The 19,720-nt window shown below is 38.8% G+C and overlaps 1 protein-coding gene across 6 annotated transcripts in view; it reads right to left on the bottom strand.

The window, feature by feature from the left end:
* SH3D19 (SH3 domain containing 19) overlaps positions 1-19,720 on the bottom strand; it is an 81,567-nt gene that overhangs the window by 27,801 nt on the left and 34,046 nt on the right. For 3 of the 6 annotated variants that reach the window (XM_068187299.1, XM_068187300.1, XM_068187301.1), the window contains exons 3-8: positions 14,240-14,280; positions 8,132-8,172; positions 7,202-7,244; positions 5,815-5,962; positions 5,384-5,585; positions 3,833-4,829 (exon numbers count right to left, since the gene is read on the bottom strand). In XM_068187299.1, coding sequence (XP_068043400.1) covers positions 3,833-4,829; positions 5,384-5,585; positions 5,815-5,962; positions 7,202-7,244; positions 8,132-8,147 — 1,406 coding nt within the window. In that variant the 5' untranslated portion in view covers positions 8,148-8,172; positions 14,240-14,280. The remainder of the gene's footprint in view (positions 1-3,832; positions 4,830-5,383; positions 5,586-5,814; positions 5,963-7,201; positions 7,245-8,131; positions 8,173-14,239; positions 14,281-19,720) is intronic. The other 3 variants (XM_068187295.1, XM_068187298.1, XM_068187296.1) reach the window with 2 other exon arrangements.

Raw genomic sequence — 19,720 nt, 5'->3', positions numbered from 1 at the left:
CAAGTTCCTGTTATCAGCCATAAAAGAAATGCAGAAGTAACACAGATGATCCAAAATACTACAACTATCATCAAAGCATTAGAACTAGAACCAAAAGGTGTAGTGTCCCAAACAGATGCCTTCACATTCTAAATGACTGACTTAAATAGAAGTTATTTCATTAGGATACAAATGGCTTTGAACATTAGCCTTTGAGTCCAGAAGTACGGCACTTAAAACTGTTTTGGCTGATGACAAAGCAGTTCTACAGATTTGTCATTCCTGACTTCTCCCTCCTAGCACTTCCCTTGGGCCAGCATCATGAGTTGTCTGCAAGATTCTGTCACAATTCCCCTCTGAATTTTGAAGCTTCCAAAGCTCCCATGAACTTCAACTCTCTGAGTGGATGCTGAAAGCTTTAAAACAAATCTCAGTATCCAGAGTCTCTATTTGCACCAGAATGATTCCCCTCTTCATACAGGTTGGACAAGGATAAAATTATTGATGTTTAGACAAGGGTAAATTCACTCAACTAACAGCTGAGCTGCTGGCGATGCTGTCAAACACTGATAAAACTCATGGGATTGCTTGAGGTAAACTTGAATCATTCAGCTAGTTTTGGTAGTTGAACTACCAGTTAAACACTGACATTTAGACAGGTGAATCTTAAGTGGTTTGTTGCCAACACTGTTGATCTTAGCACATACACAGTATTCAAATATCTTTCACTTACTGTGGAGGTGGTAGCCTTCTGTTAGAGGAAGCTGATGTCTTACATCAGTCAACTAAACTGCTGTGGAGACTCTGAACTTTGTTTTGCCTGTTTCACCTTTTCATTCATATGCTCACTTCAACTTCTGCCTTCTGTGCCCTCCTCATCATCCACTGAACACTTCCCCTTCCTCCTTTCACAGCAGGAGCCAGCAGCAGCAGGGGTTGATCCCTGCAGTTCTGTTTACATTGGCCTAACACAGCTGTGCTGCTCCAGACAAAACGAAGCTCTGGTAACACTGCGATATGCAATGTAACACTGCTCTCTGACAAACAAGATGTTGGTGCTTGGCTTCCAGTGCCACTGCATATAAGCCTTCTTCCTTTCCTAGGGTTACCATAACAACAAGCAGAACACTGTCATTTTGCTAAGTAATGACAATGACAAATATCTAAGAAATGCAAAGGTCTGGGGAACTGGGAGCAAGATTAGAGCTTCTCTTCCTGCCTTCACAAAACATTTTACCATGGATTCATCTTGCAAATCCCTAAGCTGTTCCTATGGGAACGTGAGAAATAGCTAGTGTTAGTGCTCTGTGCTGCCTCATTTTCAGAGAGCCAGTGTTGTTCTTGTGGATGCTCTGTCAGGACACTGCAGAGTATTAGTTACCCAGGGCACAGGATATGATCTTGAGCTCAAAAATGCCAGCAAAAATCTGGAATTAGTCCTAATTTTGCAGTGTAATAAAGTGGTAATGCTGCCATACCTTTTTCTCTTTAGTAGACAAGAAGGGATTGTAACACAGATGACATTTTATTGAATTAATAAAATCACGGGCGGGTGACTTAAGAAGTCAGGAAACTATTCTATGAATAATTCCTTTGTTAACCACGAGGATGGAAAGCATTTTCTTCTTAATTAAATGAAGAATAACACCTAGGGCACCGACCAGAAAAAGTAAGAACAACACTCATATCACTTCATCATGAAAGCTGTTTTTCTCAGGTGATTTTCCTCTGAGATCACTCAACCTCTGATTTAATGGAAGAATTAATGTTTTATATTTTTTCTAGGTTGTGGGCAAGTCTTTTAGTGTACATAGCTAAAACATGATTTTCCTTTTTATGCATTTTCAAAATGTAAATATTCTCTTTTTTTGCCTACTACTTAGAACAGGTACATTTTCCTTCTATTTGCTACCTCTATTAATCAAAATAAAATGACTGAAACTACACAAGTTTTACCTTAAATGGCTTTTCCTCTAAAACCATCCATATGTACAGTGTCTATTCCACGATTCCAGTCTCCAGACACAATGATCATGCCTCTGTTCCCACCTAGACACCATCAGCCATACATTTCCTTGACATAAGCAAGAAACACTTCTCCAGACACCCTGAACTGCTGCGTCCTTTCAGTTTTGGTGACATTTTTGCCAAGTTCCTGGAATCTGTCAGCCCCAAAAAAAATGGACTTGTATCCATGTTGAAATAATCACCTCTCCTGCAGGATCTTTTGTTGCCTTATTTTCGTTGCTTACATAAGCTCTCCTGAGAATTTTATGTCTGTACATACCAATCTTAACAATTTAAAACTTTAAGGCAACTTTCTACATCTGCCTTGGGGCTTTTATGACAATACAGAGGAGAAACAATAACAAATTGGAACTTCATCTGACAATATAATTCACGAACTGTGAAGAAACTGCATTTGCTAACAAAAATTAATATTGATTTACCGTGACAACTGAACAGCATCTACACCCTTCTCTTGTGAAAGTTAAGATGATAAATGATGTGTGGTGGGTTAACCCTGGCTGGATGTCAGGTGCCCCCCAAAGCTACTCTATTGCTCCACTCCTCCAATGAACAGGGAGAAAAAATGTAACAAAATGCTCTTGGGTCAAGATAAGAGCAGGGAGACACCTCTCACCAGCTGCCATCATGGCAAAACAGATTTGACTTGGGGAAATATTACTTGACTTTATTACCAGTCAAATCAGAGAAGGGTAATGAGAAATAAATCCAAATCTTAACAACACCTACTCCTACCCCTCCCTTCTTTCCAGTCTCAGCTCTACTTGCAATTTTCTCACCTCCTCCCTGAAGCAGCACAGGGGGATGAAAACGGGGGCTGTGGTCAGTTCATTACACATCTCTGTCACCCTGTCAGAATGGGGGCAGCTTCTGGCAGCTTGTCAGAAAAGCCACCCTGCAGTCCCCCCCAGTATCAAACTCTGCCCACGCAAACCTAATAGATGAGGCTAACAAAAAAAAAGCATTGAAAGTCACAGTCACTTCCTTAAAGGAGCATTTTGTATGACACACCCTCTGCTTTAAAACAGAACTCTCCCTGGATTGCAATGGGGCTGCTGAACTAAACCAGACATATTGAATACTAAGAGAGCAAAACCTATTGCTATAAAATGTAATGACAACCCAACACCCACCTGTGTCTTAAACTACCTAAAAAACAGCACTAAAAAAAGTTGACCCCAAGTGTCTAATAGTATCAAGCAAGGTTTATGAAAGGAATGTAGTTCTAGTAATTGATCTGTCCACATGAATTAATTACTTTCATTTATTTAAAAAAAAAAAACCCTGAGGCTAAAACTGTGTTACAAGAATGCTGTCACATTACAAGACAAGACAGAAAGATAGGACAGAGAAAATAAGTAGGCATTGGTGAGATGGACAGACCACCCCAGTATATTTGATCATGAGTGTTCCTATATGCCACAAACACTGCTCCTTCTTCAGATGACTAGGTTTCCACTACAGAACTTAAGGCACTCAGATAAATTAGTCACATTGGATGGCGAGAGACACGCTGTCCCAGGTTCCCCAGACAGAACAGCTACACATTCTGGAGGTGACATCTAGTATATAAGATCAAGTCTTTTATCATTATTTTAGTAATCACGTAATATATCCAGCAGACAAGCTTTGAGATTTATATAATCTTGAAACCTCCTAAGTCTTAAGGTCCATGCAATTTCATAGTGATCTTGGCATAACAGAAAATCATAAGTTTCTTACACACACATAAACCCCAACAAGACAGGTAGATGTAACTCACACAGGATACATCTGCAAAGAATAACCATAGTAACAGTTAAAAAAATTTTTCTCCTTACCTGCTGCTGCTGCTTCAGAACTGATGCTATCTTTAACTACACAGGCTGGACTTAGGGGCAAAACATCATCATCAAAACTGATCAGATCTCCTTCCACATCTAGTTTATTTTGCAAAGCAGGTGCTGAGGAGATGGCTGCAGGGGACAATTCCCCCAGAGACTTTAAAACCTTGTCTTGGGCAGATACAGAAGGCCGTGGAGGAGCAGCAACCGGTTTTAGTGAGGCCAAAGAAAGGGCAGGATTCTCTGAGTAACATGACTTTTTAGGAACAAGAGGCCTTGGAGCAGGAACAGGAAATCTCTTTTGTCCATCGCTGTTTTCTGCAACTGCTCCACTTCTTGCATCGAGAAAATCACTACTGCTACTTTTAACAAGGCTGGGTTTTGGCTTCTTTGGCAGTTCAGGTTTGCTTACAATACTGCTCCCAGCTATTTCAGACTGAGGCTGCAATTCCTTGGAAGGTGTTGATTTGCTTTCAGTCCATGCATCCCACTCTTCTGAAACTCTGCCTACCCCTGGCTTTGGAGCAATCACTGGCTTCTTTGTAGTAACAGATCTTGGAACAAATGAACGAGGGGCAATTTCTGGCTTTTTTGATAATCCTGAGGTATCATTAGTGCCTTGGCATTCAAAAACTTTGATCCTTGAAACAATACTATTTTGGCTCCTTTCTGTACTCATGCTGTCCATCACCAAGTGATTGTCTAGTAAGCTGTCTTCATCTAGAAGAGGTGACTGCTGAATTGGAGGTTGCTGCTGTTTTGCATTAGACTGGTTCGCTTCTTCTCCACTGTCTACCTTACTTTCAGTACTTTTGACCACAGGTCTGAGATTGCTTCTTGATCTTGGCTTTGGCACAGGACATATCACAGCACTGGGATTTTCTTGGCACCTCTGAGCTTCAGGATTTTCAAAGACTATTAAAGGATTCTCATTTTCTGCAGGAGACTTACTCAGAAGAGTTGCAGGAGGCCTAGGAGGTTTAAGAGGACTCTGCCCTGCTAACAGAAAATAAAAGGTCTTACTTATCCGTTCCAGAAAATTTAATTTGTGTTATTTTTTGACTGCTATCAGGATGGTAAACATTATGGCTTTCATTGAGAACTCTACTAGTGCTTGTAAAAATACAGTTCTGTTCCTAAAAAGATGAATGGAAAAACATGCAAACTTTAGGAATTAGCTGAAGATTGCTGAAATGCATGGTATCTACAAGTTGAGTTCAAAAGCTCCTGCTAACTTGCAGTATTGAGAGGCATGCAAACAAAATCCAGACCAAAGCACAGTAGCTTCCCCAACTTGGTTAGCACACTTTTCAGTCTAAATGTATGAAGTGCTGCTATTTTGGCTGAATTGAACAAAACTTTCAGGATTTAATGATACTCTGAATGCAATAGTAGCTTTGCAGAAGAAAGGATTTTTACAGAAATTTACAGTAGTAATAATTCACAGAAATGTAACTGTTACTTGTATTAAATGCTGCACAGACCAACAATAAAGTGCATCTTCAGAAGACAGAGTAAGGTTTTCATCACAGAGAAATCCAAAACAGCCTCACCTCGACAGCCTGCAGATCCCCAGTGTGTAGGCACACTAGTTTTTACATTACTTCCTGGCAAATGGCTGATTAGTTCCTCTGGAAAGTCAGTTTGTGTTGCAGAAGTAGTGGTATGTCGAGGAGCAGCAGCATTATTGTTATTTGTTGTATTTACTTGCACTTGATTGATTTCTTTTATCACCTGCTCATACGATGGCGGAAGCTACAAAATAGAGAGATGAATATTAAGGTACATCCAGATACGATACTTAAAAAAAAATTGGCATACGAATTAAAAAATACTAAATTAACATATACAGAGGAAAAGAACACTGTCATAGTCTTCTATTCAATGTGATGAAAGTCTGAGCAAGCAAAAACTGTTCCTGTTTAACCTAATGAGCTTTTTACCTTTGCAAATCAAACAATGCCTCATGTAAATTCAGGCTCACCTCAGCTGGAAGATGCTCATTTCTCCTCCACTGAGCATGAGATGAAGCAGAAGGGAATCCTAATCCTTGAGGAGTGACAGGACTTGCACCTGGAAACCAGGAGGATGGCCGGAGGGGTTCAGCAGCAACTATTGTAATTTCAGGACGCCTGGAATGAAGGCAAAGGGGAATGATTACCTAAAACATTTAGAAATAGTTCTTTTAAAGTGTAGCAGTCCAAGGTCTTCCTGGAATGGGAAGTAAAAATAGGGCTTTTTGATTTACCTAAAGGTGTTTTTCCATGATTTCAGAGCAACTTACCTGACCTTTCTAACAAAAACCTAGGCTTCCATTCAAAGCCCCTAATTAAATGCCTTAGCCAAAAAGTAGGTTTATTGGCTTCAGTGAAATAATTTAAATGCTTAAAGTACTTAAACACAAGTGTAACTCAATTAGATGGCAGAAGTCTTATTCTTCACAGGGTAATGAGAGAACTAATCACGTGTTTGCCTGTAGCCAGCTACAATCTGAAAACAGCAGGGTAGTTAAAACTGCTTCTTGGCTAGATACCTAAAAACTTGTGTATCCTCAGATCCCAAGGGAAACCTTCCAGGGTGCTGAAGTGGGGCAGAGCAAGCCTCACAAGGCCTTTGGGACAGGGCCTATTTGCTTCCATCACCCAGTACTACAGAGACTTCCATGACAGTGAAGGACCCACAGGTAGCACCCCTGGTTTATCACTGTACCTGCTCTTTCAGAGCTTCAGCTGCAGGGATGGCCCGTGCTCCCAGGCCATGGTCCCTGCAGCACCAGTGATCCATCCAGAATCTCACAAACCTTCCACTTTGAAAAGGGACTTTTGTGAGTAGATAAAGCATCTGCTCACAGAAGCTTCTGTCTGCTGACAGAAATACAGCTGCAGAAGCATAACTTCTAAAACTATTTTAAAAACAATTTAAAAAAAGAAGGGTACAGTTCCTTCACATCTAAAATAATGGCGGACTCAGTTCACCAGCCATCGAGTTTGGTGACCTCCTTTCTCAATACCCTTTGAGAAACTGAAAGGAGGCTTGAAAGTGCTTATTTTCATTGTGAAGTGATCCCGTACATAGATGTCAGGAAAATAAAACAGTTCTGCAGAGGTTTGATGGTTGGTTGCATTCTCCTTTTGAGGACACATACAAAAGTTGATGAGAGAATTCCTCAAACTCTTAAACTATCACGCTTAAAAATCAAAGTATTTCTATTTTTTTCCAAGTCTACTCTAAACATACTAAGAATAGAGATAAGGAAAAAAATAAACTAGGGGAGAAAGCCATACTGTGTAATACTGTAAAAGTAATACTGTGGCACAATCTAACAACTTTTACAATAACAGCTAATTGCAATATAAATAAGAGCATCATACCTTCTATCCCTCTGTTGATCACTATGGCTAGAGGTCCGAGAAGCTATTTAAAGAGAAGAAACAAAAGTTTTGAAGAGGTTAAAATATACTGTCACAGCAATATGAGGATAATAGCAGAGCCCTTACCAATCCACTATCAATGAAATGCAGAACATAGAGCATCTGATCCTAAATCCCAGATTTTAAGACTGGCCAAGGTTGAAAAAAAATATTTGTATTAAATATGAGAAGTTTTTAAAATAGTCAGAGTAGAGTTTCATAATAATTTAAAGTCTTTCTATGTCCAAGTTACCACCAAGAGAGATGGTCCTTTCCCCTGTCTTCTTGATTTCCACACCTTCCTATATTCTGCATTGTGAGGATGCAAGAGTTGAAAGTTCTTTTCCTTTCATTAAAATGATACATGGATTAAACTAAAAGAAGTGTTAAACATATCAGGCTTTTCCTTTTGATGGATAATTTTCTCAAATGTGCTCTTCAATCTTATTTAATGTCTCTGTTTTATAGAAGAGAAAGGTACTAAGGCACAGAACCTAAAAAGATATTTCACTCTCCTGCATGTAAAAAGAAAATATTAAATGTTCCCAGCTAGGTATTTGCTAAATTTTAAATCACTTGTGGATTAAGAGCCAGAAACTTTTTTTTCAAACCATGTGTTTTAAGTTACATAAAATAAGCAAATCCTGACCTCTTAATTTTTCTGGTTTTGCCATATTTACATTCAAATATTTTTTTTTCCATTGGCCACATTGCATTTTCATTTGGATTTCTTTAGAGAGAAAAACAAATTATCCAAGGGAAAAAATTTTTGCACAGCAAGTGCAATTTAAGGAAGTGGTAGCATCTTATTGTGCAACATCACAGCATCATTAGCCAAAATCAGCAAAGCATACTTGATTGGAGAGTTGCAGAGTGTTGTGTCAGACATACCTCTTCGACAGGGCATTTTGGATGTGCACTATTCATGAGTGCTAGAGGAAAAAAAGAAGGGGTTACAGAAGACAAAGAGGAGGTGAAGGAGAACAAACCAAGGCTTCAGAGTGCCAGAAGCCATGATCAAATGGGTTAGGCATGCAAGAATAGTGCATGTGCCAGTGGTGTAAAGGGATAACTGTAATGTCTATTCACAACACTATTTATTTCACTTTTTAATTTCCTAAAAATGAAAATAAAAGTACATTTTATTTCTAGTCACATGCTAATTTTAACAGTGGCTGTTAGAAGTTTTCCTTCATTAAATTAACGATGAAGAATATAACAGAACATAGAAATGCCCACTGTATGGCTCAACAGGTAAACACAGTGGGAATGCAGAGAGGGAAATCAAATCTCTTTGAATGATTTTTCCAGTTTAAAATTGTTGTTTATTTGGGTCTGCCTTTTCACCCTTCCAAAAATAATAATTTACACTGAGGACTCGATACAGGTGCAAAGAAGTTGTGATCCCCTACCACAGAGGTATGGGCAGGCAGACTGATCCCAGAAAGAGGCATACATCAAATTATTTCACATCTAAATCAGTTCTATAAAAATTGTTTGACAAGGTAAATAAATATCTTGCCTTCATTTCCCTCTTTAGAAATCTCAACATAGCACTGATCTAACACACACATTAGGGGAAAAAAAAACCAAACTGACTCAAATCCAAGAATACTTTTGCAAAGATGATGGAAGAAAGTGTTCTTTTGGTAAATACAACTGCTTGGGTTAATAACCCGATTCCAATGACAAAGGCAGGAGAAATTAGAGCTAATTAATGAGGAATGTAAAACTGAATTGATAAACCTGTCACCTTACTTCACTATTTCTTAATTTTTGGATAAATTCTACAAGCTATTTCTTCCTGTGAGACTCTAAATGTACTTCTATTTATCAAAGTGCTTCTCTTTATTAAACAGGAAAAATCTAAAAAAAGCCTGAAAGACCTTTTTTCTTTCTTAACACAGGCCAAAAAAAAAAATCTAGTGAGGTATCTATGTAATCCATCAAGCTCCAAAATTCAAGTAAACAAATAAACTCTCTTGAAAACAACACATTTAAAACATTTATATAAAAATAAATTTACTAATTTTTATATAAATATATAATCATGTCTCCTTAAGAGGACTAATGCCCAAGCCATCATGTATATTTTCAGAATGTACTAATTTTTCTGGAAAAAAAAAATCTCTCAAGCATTAATGGAATCAAGTTACTTCCATGTTTATAAACATTTAATATAAACATTTATTTTTTAATGACACTGACAAAGGTCTTCCCTTCTTATGTCAATATCTCTATTTTTGCTGTCACGTTATTTTACAACCACACTTTTAGAACTTATTTTATTTTTGGAAGCTCTTAAGAGGATTTAAATCCACAGTAGAAACAGAGATGAAAGCTACTGCATCTTCTGCTCTCAAGTATTCCACAAATGCTAGGGAAAAGAAAATACAAACTTTCTAAATAATCCTTGTCCCCAGACTTGCACAGCTTTTATTCCTTCACTATTTCTAAGAAATTAATTTAAATTAAAAAGTGCATGAAAGAAGACATGAATTGTTAAAATATAGTATATACATGACTTAAAAAAACACAACCTGCAGCCATTTTTCTGGCCTTATGGTCTTTCCTTTAAGTCCATTCTTCTTTCCCTTTGTAGATTGTCTTGAAAAAGCATACTATTGATTCTTCCATCAGAAAAATACAGATTTCAAATTATGACAGTTTTAAGATTTAAAAAACCTCTTTTCCATTAGGGGAGTCAATGGAAATGTATTTCAGCACTGCTTTATATACTGACAACTGAAAAGAGTTGGTTTCTCAACTTCAACAATAAGAAATGCTCAGGGTGAGAATCACTAACATTTTCAGAAACTTATGCTTAGGGGTATGTAAGTAAAACAAGCAAAGTAACTTCAGAAGGGGAAGGAGAGGAAAATCTTAGAATCTTAGTGCATAAAAACCTCACTTTTTCATCTTATAACTTTATTGGTCTTGTGGGGGGAAAAAATCAAATCAACTCATACCATTGTCAGTATTTATTTCTGTTAGTGTCAATGAGGCACTTTATTAGCCAGTGTCAATGAGGCATCTAAATGTGTTTAACCTTGTACAGCATAAAGGATTAATGGTAATACTGTAAATAGTTGTCAGATCAGTGACTTATATATTCCTCTTTTCTACATATTTCTTAGAAGAACTATTTAGTGGGCTTTTTCCAATTATTTTTAAACGTGTGGAGGCAAAGGGTATCCTATTTGTGCTGCATACTTATGTTTCAATTTTTTTCCTCTACTGTTTCTTCTCAGGGTCCTACTTTTCAAGTGTAGTTAATAGGTCATTTGTATTTGAAATACATACATACGGTGCAGGGGGTATTTTAAGCTTTGGGATCAAAACACCTGTGTAAGTACAACCACCATTACACCTCAAACCCATAAACTTTGATGCTACAGAAAAGCTGGTGGCAACAGAAGCCTGACATGCAGATTTGAGCCTGTAGAAGACAGCTGGGCTAGAAATTACAGTATTTTGGGCAACCTTTCAAGGCAATACAAAGACAACTAAAGTTATCAAGGATCTGCTCAGAGATAAGGCTCTGTTGTGGGCACAGAGTGCTTCCATGATGTACACACTACATAACAATATCTGTGTGCTTCCATTAGCAAAACTGTATGAAATACTGAAGAGTTTTGTCACTACAGAGTGTTTTAAAAGCAAGTTTAATTTTGCATTAAAGATTGGAAAGATAGCCTCAAATAGACGAAGCCTTTCTACAACAAGGACACGTGCTAATATTTAAAAACACGCCTTCTTTCAATGCTTTCTAAAAGCAGGTTAGACATTTCTTCCAAACCCATGAAATATGGAGACTATAAGACACGAAAGTTATTTGTTTCACTATATAGATGACTAGGAATAAGGGTTGTTCATTATAGTATCTCAAGGAAAGCCTCAAGGGTGGGCAAACACTCCCTCCCTTACCTACAAAGTAATGCAGTTACTGACAGGATGTTCCCATGGAAGAGGTCATGCTTGCTGTCTTTGAAATAACAAAGGTGTTACATGACTGCAGAGATCCTTCTTCAGGGAGCACTAAAACGATCAGATAATCCTCAAGCCAACACCAGAAAAAAGAGCCTTGATTTCACCCAACACCTGATTAGACTATTTCTGTATGGAAAGGCTGTGAAGAAAAGATGCCGAGGTTCAAACTAATTGGAATTTTTCATGCATCTCTGCAGTAAGAGTTTTTTCCCAGACTGTTTCTTGGCACAAGGGGGAGGTCTTGCTCCTTTTCTGGTTCTGTTTCCAGTCACCTCAAGGAAATATTAAATTGTCTAACATTACAGCTGGGCCAATTTAATGCCTGAATGTAGCTAAAGAGATGGAGATGCCCAATTCCCCTTCCAAACATGGATTTTTGATTCTCCTTGACTGAACATTACCACTCATGTGACTCCATAGTGATAAAAAAGTAACCACTGTCTGTACAGTTTTTGTCTCACTTTACCTCCCTGAGCCTGCTTACCTTGGGCTCAGACCACCAGCAGCACAGGGGAAGGAACATGCCACCCCCAACAGCAGTCTCCTTCCTGCCTCTGTTTCCTGGCTCTAGTGCTTCTCTCTGCAACTTCAGGGAGGGAACTGATAAAATAATAACCTATGGGAGGTTACAGGGATTCCTCTTCCCACCCCCAGGGTAGTCCTCTATGCCTTTTTCACAGCTGATCTGACTGTTAGGCATCATAGAGGCTGGCATTGCTGCTGAATAAAATCTTCATAACTACACCCTTAGAGCAAGTCCGTAGTTTTACTCAAATTTGACAATCATGATTTATGAAGGCACTTCATTCCTTCCTACACCTTTCCTTGGGCTGTATGTTCCTGCCTCTGCACCATTCCCTGCATTATGCCAGCCCAAATGTTTGTGCAGATGGGGAAGAGAATGAGGTCACGGAATTGATCTGGTTGGGAAAAAGTGGGAGCCAAAAGAATCTAGGAATCCCCCAAGCAAAACAAACAAAATGAAAAACAAACAAAACCCACAGCCAAAAATGGCTGCAAAACTGCCAAATGGAAAGCCACAGCCTCAGAGTGCCTACAAGCTGTTACACATCCTTCATTCAGCCATGTATTTACTTAGGACAGAATGAGAATAGAACAAGCCCACAGGTTCTTCCAACATTTTAGGATAAGAGACTTGCTTCTGTAGTCCTTCTTCCTAACAACAGCCTGGTCTGGAAGAGTGGAGAAGCGAGTGAAAACACTGTTCCCCTTTGTCTCACTGCTGCTGCATTTGGCTTGCCTCTTTCCACTTTCTTTGCCATTCTTGTGCAGCTGTTGTGCTGGCATCAATGTAAACAGTTTCACCGATTTCAGTGGGAGCTGGATAAGAGTGGTGTGTCCAGGCCTGGGACCATCATTAAAGATCCTGGGGTAACTTTTTAAGAGTTGAGATCAAAAGATTACCTCTGAGCAAACTCATGTTCACATGCTTGCTTCCTTCAGGTTATGTCAGGCTCACTTTTCTGAATCCTATGGAGCAGTCAAGAACTGAAAATGACACCATGTTTCTATCTGGAGTTGTGGTCAGGGCGCCAAAGGAAAAGAAACCCTCTTTCTCTCTGGCCACAAGAAATGAAGAGACTTATCAAAACAAAATTATATACAGTATTGTCCACATGTGGGTAAGTTGAAACCTTGTACATACTTATCATGTTTCTTCCAAATTTGAGAGTAAGAGCCCAAAGAATCAGGGATTAGGAAAGACAGATTTCTAACTCTGTTAGGGAAATATACTTGTCCAGAGAATACAATACTTTTTCTGGATTAATGGCAAGGGGAGTTAGGAATTATTCAGTGTCCACTGTAATATAGGTCCATCCTAACAGCACTGGGTAATGGTGTACAAAAAACCTATAGTTTCATATACAATGCCTTGCTATGTACATGGATATTATTTTGCTAACTTATTATCTGAATAATTCACATGGTACTTATATTTCATCATAGTTATTCACATGTTAATAAGTAAATATCATGAACCACAGCTTCTTGACTGGATTTTTATGTGTTATGCCTGAAAACAAAGAATCACTTGCTATTGCATTTTCAAAAACATAGATATCAAATGCTTAATGATCTTGTAGATTATTTCTCAGTTTGGTAAGGTACTGGGGCTTAGGCGGTCTGAATCAATTTCTGTCTCCACCACAAAAGGCCCTCTGTGATCTGGTGCTGTTTTCCAGTTTCCATCTGTGGCAGCAACAGCACAAATAAAGTGCTGCATTTTAAGGACAGCATCATGCAGACTTAGCTCTGAGTAAAGCTTTCACGATGCCCTTTCACTACCTCCAATCTAATCCACACTAATGAGTCCCTGACTAATAGGTCCAGGAGAAACAAATCAGTACTACATACACTAATTTATTTTTCCCCATAGCAGAATTTTGAGGGCTGTTTCATTAATATGAAATTAAAGTCACGGACAGAAAAGAAATAAAACTGAAAAGGGGAAGAAAGTAACAGCATAAAATACTTTGAAAGATGCATCTACAGAAACTCTCTGCCTGGAAACACCATGAGCAGAGAAAGGGGAAAAGGAATTAAATGCTGAAATCAGGGAAGAAGAGTTTGGACTTTCATTCAAGATTTATAAACAATCTTTTATTTTCCAAAACAAGCCCAGTACAGGAGTCTAACTCTGTCCCCAGTACAGTGAATAAGCACTTGCTGCAGATTTCTACTAAAATTAAACAAACAATCTTCTATTTTGTCAAATGAACTAAAAATTTGGCACATCTAACCCAAGCTTTTCAGAGAAGGATCACATCTGTGCACAGATGCATTAGTGAATAAATAAGAAAATGTTAGCAACTGGAAAGAAGGAACAAAAAGATGGTCTAAAGAGAGAAAGAAATTACAGCCCCACAGCTTACTGCTTACTTACTTACAGCGACTTTGTTTTCACATACCAAGGTAAACAGTTACTAAAAAATAAAGATGCAGTAATCTTACAACATTACAGTTCTCAAAAAGGAAAAGTAAACTTACATCTCTTGATTGCCGCTCTTATGGATGACAAGGGTCCTTGGCTTATTGAAGAAAAAAGAATTGTTAAAACATGGTTAATGTCTCAAAGAGAAAACAATTGACTAACACCATGCAAAAAATCCCCATATATTTTAAAGGATTTGCCAAGCCTGTTTTTTCCCCTGCTTTGTTATCTTACAGAAATTTGTCCAAAAACCCTGGACTATACAACTATACCCAACCCCTTTTAATGAAAACCAGGTTACAGCTTGGCTTCAAAACTCTGTAAAGATAGAAAGCCAATTATTAAATCCATTATGTCTCTCAATTCTGTCTTGAGGTTCGCATTCTGTCTCATGTGGGCGTGCATATTCACAGACTCTAAGTATTTAATGACTTATAGTCTCATAAATAAATGAAACTTACACAGTAAAGTAAAAACCTACAACCCTTTTGCTAAATATTTTTAACAATTACTTAACAACTTGTCTTCCCTTGCAGTTGAGATAACATTTTTCAGTAATAACTTGGTGGGTGGGGTTAGGAAGACAACATGACCAAATATTTGTTGACACGCAGGGACAGAAAAATGTTTCCTTTTGCCAACTCATCTGTTTTCTTAGTAAGACTAAGGTTTCTGATGCCTCTCTTCTGAATGTCCTATTTAAGAGATACAGCAGTCCCTACTATTTCTGCAGGTAAAAAGCAAATCTAATTTGGAATTATCACTTTCAGAAATGTTGCAATTTGAAGAACATGGTATTAATATTCTTCCACTTTGTGCTAAACTACACAGGAATTAAAACAACACAAACAAACAAACCAACCAACCAGTTCAGAAGAGAAGGTTTTTTTATCTTTTTTCTCTTTTAAATGCAAGAGATAAGGAATATTTATTGGTGAGAAGCCTCTGGAAGTGCTGAATGTACTTTTTAAAGGCTGAAAATAAATAGACTGTATCTGGTTCAAATTAATACAGTATCTTAACAACAAAACAAAAGTATACTAATCAAGCCTTTTCCAAAAACCTTCCAGCACCAGACTCCATCAGCAAGAATGTTAGCACAGGGAGTGCATTGGCATTTTAAGTCTGCTCTCATGCAGCACACCAACCCTGTCAGGGCTCAGTTTAGCTCCACATGAACATGATGGCTGCAATTACTCCAGTGCGATGAAGAGTGGGGGGATTTGGAGAAGAGAAGAATGAGACAGTCAAAAAGGATGTGGATGAAAAACGTCCTCCCTCTACAGTCATTCTGGAAACTAATTAAGACTAGAAATGAATGTTGCTCTGACTGAACTGTTTTCTGAAACAGTCTGGCTAGTCTAGGATAAACAATGCCTATTTGTCTGGTTTCAGAAACAGTCCAAATGTGGCTTGGCCTCAATCCACACTGCTCGCAAAGCTGCTTTAGAAAACATTTCTATCAGTCATATTTCACTGTGCATTTTTAGCAGGAAAGGGTTCTAATTTTCCTTCAAAGTGTCCCATCAAAATACAGCCTTATCTTTAAGAAACACTTTTAGTTGTGTGTTCCTCACAGATGTACCCCAGACTCTTTTCTTAGTTCCTTGTATCTCAAGCCTCTTTCTTTTCGATGTTCATTTTTGAAGCTTTATTCTTTTGCTTTCATTTCTCTGAATAACTACAATCTTTAGGGTTTTAATCATATTTATTATCAGACAGGAAGGAGACTGAAGTCTGGCAATATAAATCTGAAATCTCCTGGATTATAACTTTCTGTACTAAGAATTCAGGATTTACTTAAGTTTTATAGGCAGAAATTAGGAAATCTATGAAGTATGCACATTCAAGTATCAGTAAGAATAAAAAGAAACAAGTTCTTTCTTCCACTGGCAAAAACCCTTTGACCCATTGCAATTTGCCTCAGAATCTGATAAACACTTTCATATAAAAGCAAGTACTTTTGGCTGGAGACCATAGAAGTCGTTACACAGACAAAAGTTCAAACTTTCCATACGGCATGAGGACCAAAAGGATACATAGAAAACATTTTTATAATCAAAATGCAAAGAACAAAGAAGAAAAATCTCTCATGAAACCAACCTAGTGAAGTTGAAGAATGGATATATCAAGGGCAGCAAGGCAGCCCAAATATACAACTATCTGTAATTTAGAACCCAGGACAACATGGTTCTATTAGAAAATGTATGAGCTCACAGGCAAAACAAGCTGTTAGTAGACAGTTTTTCTTTTCCACTTTCCATTAACAGGTCACTCATCAACAACCTTTTGGCAAAACACTACATTTCCTACTCCCAGGAGAGTTTGATTCACATCTAGCTTACAATTATTTAAGCCCTTTAAAAACATGGAAATGACCGTAGGCAAATTATTTTTTCCCCATGAAGCCCTGTAAAGGAACTGCAAACTTCATAACTTCATTATATACTAAACCCCAGTAATTTAAATAAGATGCTGTTCTTACAGCTGGTGATTTTACTCATACCTTATGCTGAGCCTACCCATCCCTGCTCCACAGGAAGCAATTCCTGGTCTTTTATTCAGTGGTGCAAAGAGAGAAGTGATAAGGTTACTAATAACCTCCTCTGCTCCACAGTTAATGACATGTTTTCTCTCAAGTCATCCAAATAATTAACATAACCAAATAAAATTTAATTCTCCTATTTGATGAGGTAGGAGCTGCAGCAATTACTGTACTGCATGGCTCTTGCCTCTTTCCCACCTCCTCCTCCTGTTCATAAGGCACAGCAATGAACCAGAAGGCAGAAAAAAAAATCCTCACAAATGCACATGCCAAGGAAATATTAATCCATCCAAAATGTGACTCTCCCCACAACTACATGAGAACACCTGAGGGGACAGTGTGACAGTAACTAGCTGTGGGGATGGGAGACAGCAGCTCCTGTGCCACCCTGCAATGTACACAAGCGAAGTTCAAACTCATATTGCTGGAAGAAAACCATGCAGACAGCAGGAAGTTCCAAAGTATTAAAGAATCTTATAAACATTAGCAACAACACCAGACTCATATCTGATGCAGAATAAGTAAAGATGCAAACTAGTCATCCACCCCCCCTCCCCACCCCGCCAATCTTTTAGCAGGCAGGACTGAATAACCAGAGCAGCTCCTCTGACATCTGCACATTTATCCCAGACCTTGCTAACTGTTAATTTAAATCACAGACTTGGTTTCATTTCCAGCTAAGGTAATAGCTTTGATGAACTTCCCCTGCCAGCTCCTCAAAATCCACACTGCACCCAGAAAAACCCACCCAATAAGCACAGAGGGGATCTGTAAGTTGCTGTGTCTGCTATCCTGAAAGCAGTTGGGTACTTCAAGTCAGCAGCAATATGAAAAGTTCCTATGGGTCACCATTTCTGAAAGATAAAGAACTTGGAGTGGTGTGTTTCAAGTTGTTAAACACCTACTCACTCTTTCTGGTAGGCTCTACTCTGGGTTTCAAGGACAGGTTTTCTTAATATAAATACTTGAGGAAAATGCTTCAAAAATGTATTTCAGATCTGTGCATTAGGAAAATAAAATTGCCTCAAGGTAGACTGGGCAAAGAGCTGTAAACTGTTCAGTGGAGTAAGTGCACTTACTGTGCATAACCACGGTTTCTCCCTTATTGAGGCTCTCCTTTGACACTTCCTTGACTGAGCACCGTCTCTCTTCAAACACAATTTCAATGTAGCTACCAGGTTTCTCAGAAGGCTGCTCCTGCAGGGTGACTCCTGACCCAACACAGCAACTGTGTGAGCATCACTTACCTCAGCAGTCCTCACAGAGCAGAGAAGGGGAGGTGCTGTTTAAGTGGAATAAAGCTCAAATCACACAGCCATCTCCAAGGGAGCAGGCAGGGAGTTGTGTCTGCCCAGAGCAGGAGAGCTACCTAAGCCAAGAGGCCTGGAGGTTCTGGGCTATCTTTCACCCACCTGGTTCTTCAGCTGGTTCAGGAGCAGCAGAGTCTCCAGTTCAGAGGAGGGTACCTCATGGGCACATTCCCACAAGCTGTCTGACAGTGAAGCAGCTTGGCTGTTGAGTGCAAACAGGCAGAGGATTGATGGATTTTGCTTGCCTCTGGAGATCACAGACAGGATTGGCTTGTGACTGTCCCCTTCCTGCCTGTGAGCCTACCCATAGCCATCTAGGGAGGGTCTCCCCTGGCTATCTACAGTCTTCTGCTCTACAGGTTGTGATACTGCTTGGGATACAAAAGACATCCCAAGCTACTAGCTTGTCTCAGCATCTCTTTATCATCTACTTCCATACCCTCCTACTGGCTTGCATGGGATTCTCAGCAGGAATTGAGCAGCCCTTCACATTGCCTGCTCCCTTTATCAAAACCAGGACCTTTAGTTTATTTATCTAAACTGACATAACAATGAATATTCTACAGGAAAACTGATTGCACTTTTTTCATACATCATTTTAGACATACATAAAAGCCTAAAGGGGAAAAAAGCCAACAAAAACAAAAAGAATGATCACTTGTTCTAAAAAAATTAATATTCTCAAGCATCTATTCCAACATCTCTAAATTTATCCTTTATGTCAAGTTATATGAAGCTTTTCATAAAGTATCGGTCCTTAGGTTCACGTACCTGTGTAAAAGTTAAACATATGTCTATTTGTGATGGTTATTGACCCTGCTTTATACTCACAGAGCAAAAATAATTAAAATGTCGCTATTTTTAATGTCTCGTGACTTCTTGGAATGTGAGCCAAGAATTTTAAAATAGCTCATGCTGAAATTACTGTAAGGCAAAACATGAGTTTAATAAAAAGCATCATATTAGTTACTTTAGTTACTCAGTTACTTTTGAAATCATGCCATCTTTATAACAGCCAGTGTACTACAGTACAACATTCTAAAAACTTATTAAAATACATTACTCCAAGCACAGAATGTTTTAAATGTCACCTAAATTATTTCACTGCAGACTGAATTACATAAGGATGGTAGTAACTTAATAGCTAAATTAGGGGTGGTGCAAAAGATCAGTTTTACCACCACCTGCAGGCCAAAGATAGACTTGCTAGTTCTACCAGAAAGCTCCTAAAGCTAAAACAGAAGACTCACAGCTATCCCAAATTCATGATGTGGGTGCAGTAGACAGAATTGTATTAATCCTGTGGAAGTCAATTTACACTGAACATTCAGCCACAGTGGTCAGCTGCTTCAATGCCTCCATTGCTGAGGAGCCCCAGTCCTCTAGCTGATAGTGTAAATTAGCTGACATGGCACATGGAGTCCACGTGCACTTTACCCATCAGTGTCAGAGAAGCAGACAGTGCACAGCCAGTACTCCTGCCTTCCCCACGCTCATCATTTCCACCAGCTGTCTTGTGTTGGTGCTAGCATGGTCACAAGTCTGCTGGATCAGCCATGTGGTTTTGTTAAGAACAAAGAATCCCATCCCAAATATCCTGATTAATTTCCAGCCAGACAGGCCAACTGCTCCAGCTGGCTGCAGAGCCACATGAGCATCAGGGTGGCACTGGAGAAGCGATG

This window comes from Anomalospiza imberbis, chromosome 4 (genome assembly GCF_031753505.1).
Source record: "Anomalospiza imberbis isolate Cuckoo-Finch-1a 21T00152 chromosome 4, ASM3175350v1, whole genome shotgun sequence".
NCBI classification, from domain to species: Eukaryota; Metazoa; Chordata; class Aves; order Passeriformes; family Viduidae; genus Anomalospiza; species Anomalospiza imberbis.
This window is presented reverse-complemented; position numbering and strand designations above follow the sequence as displayed.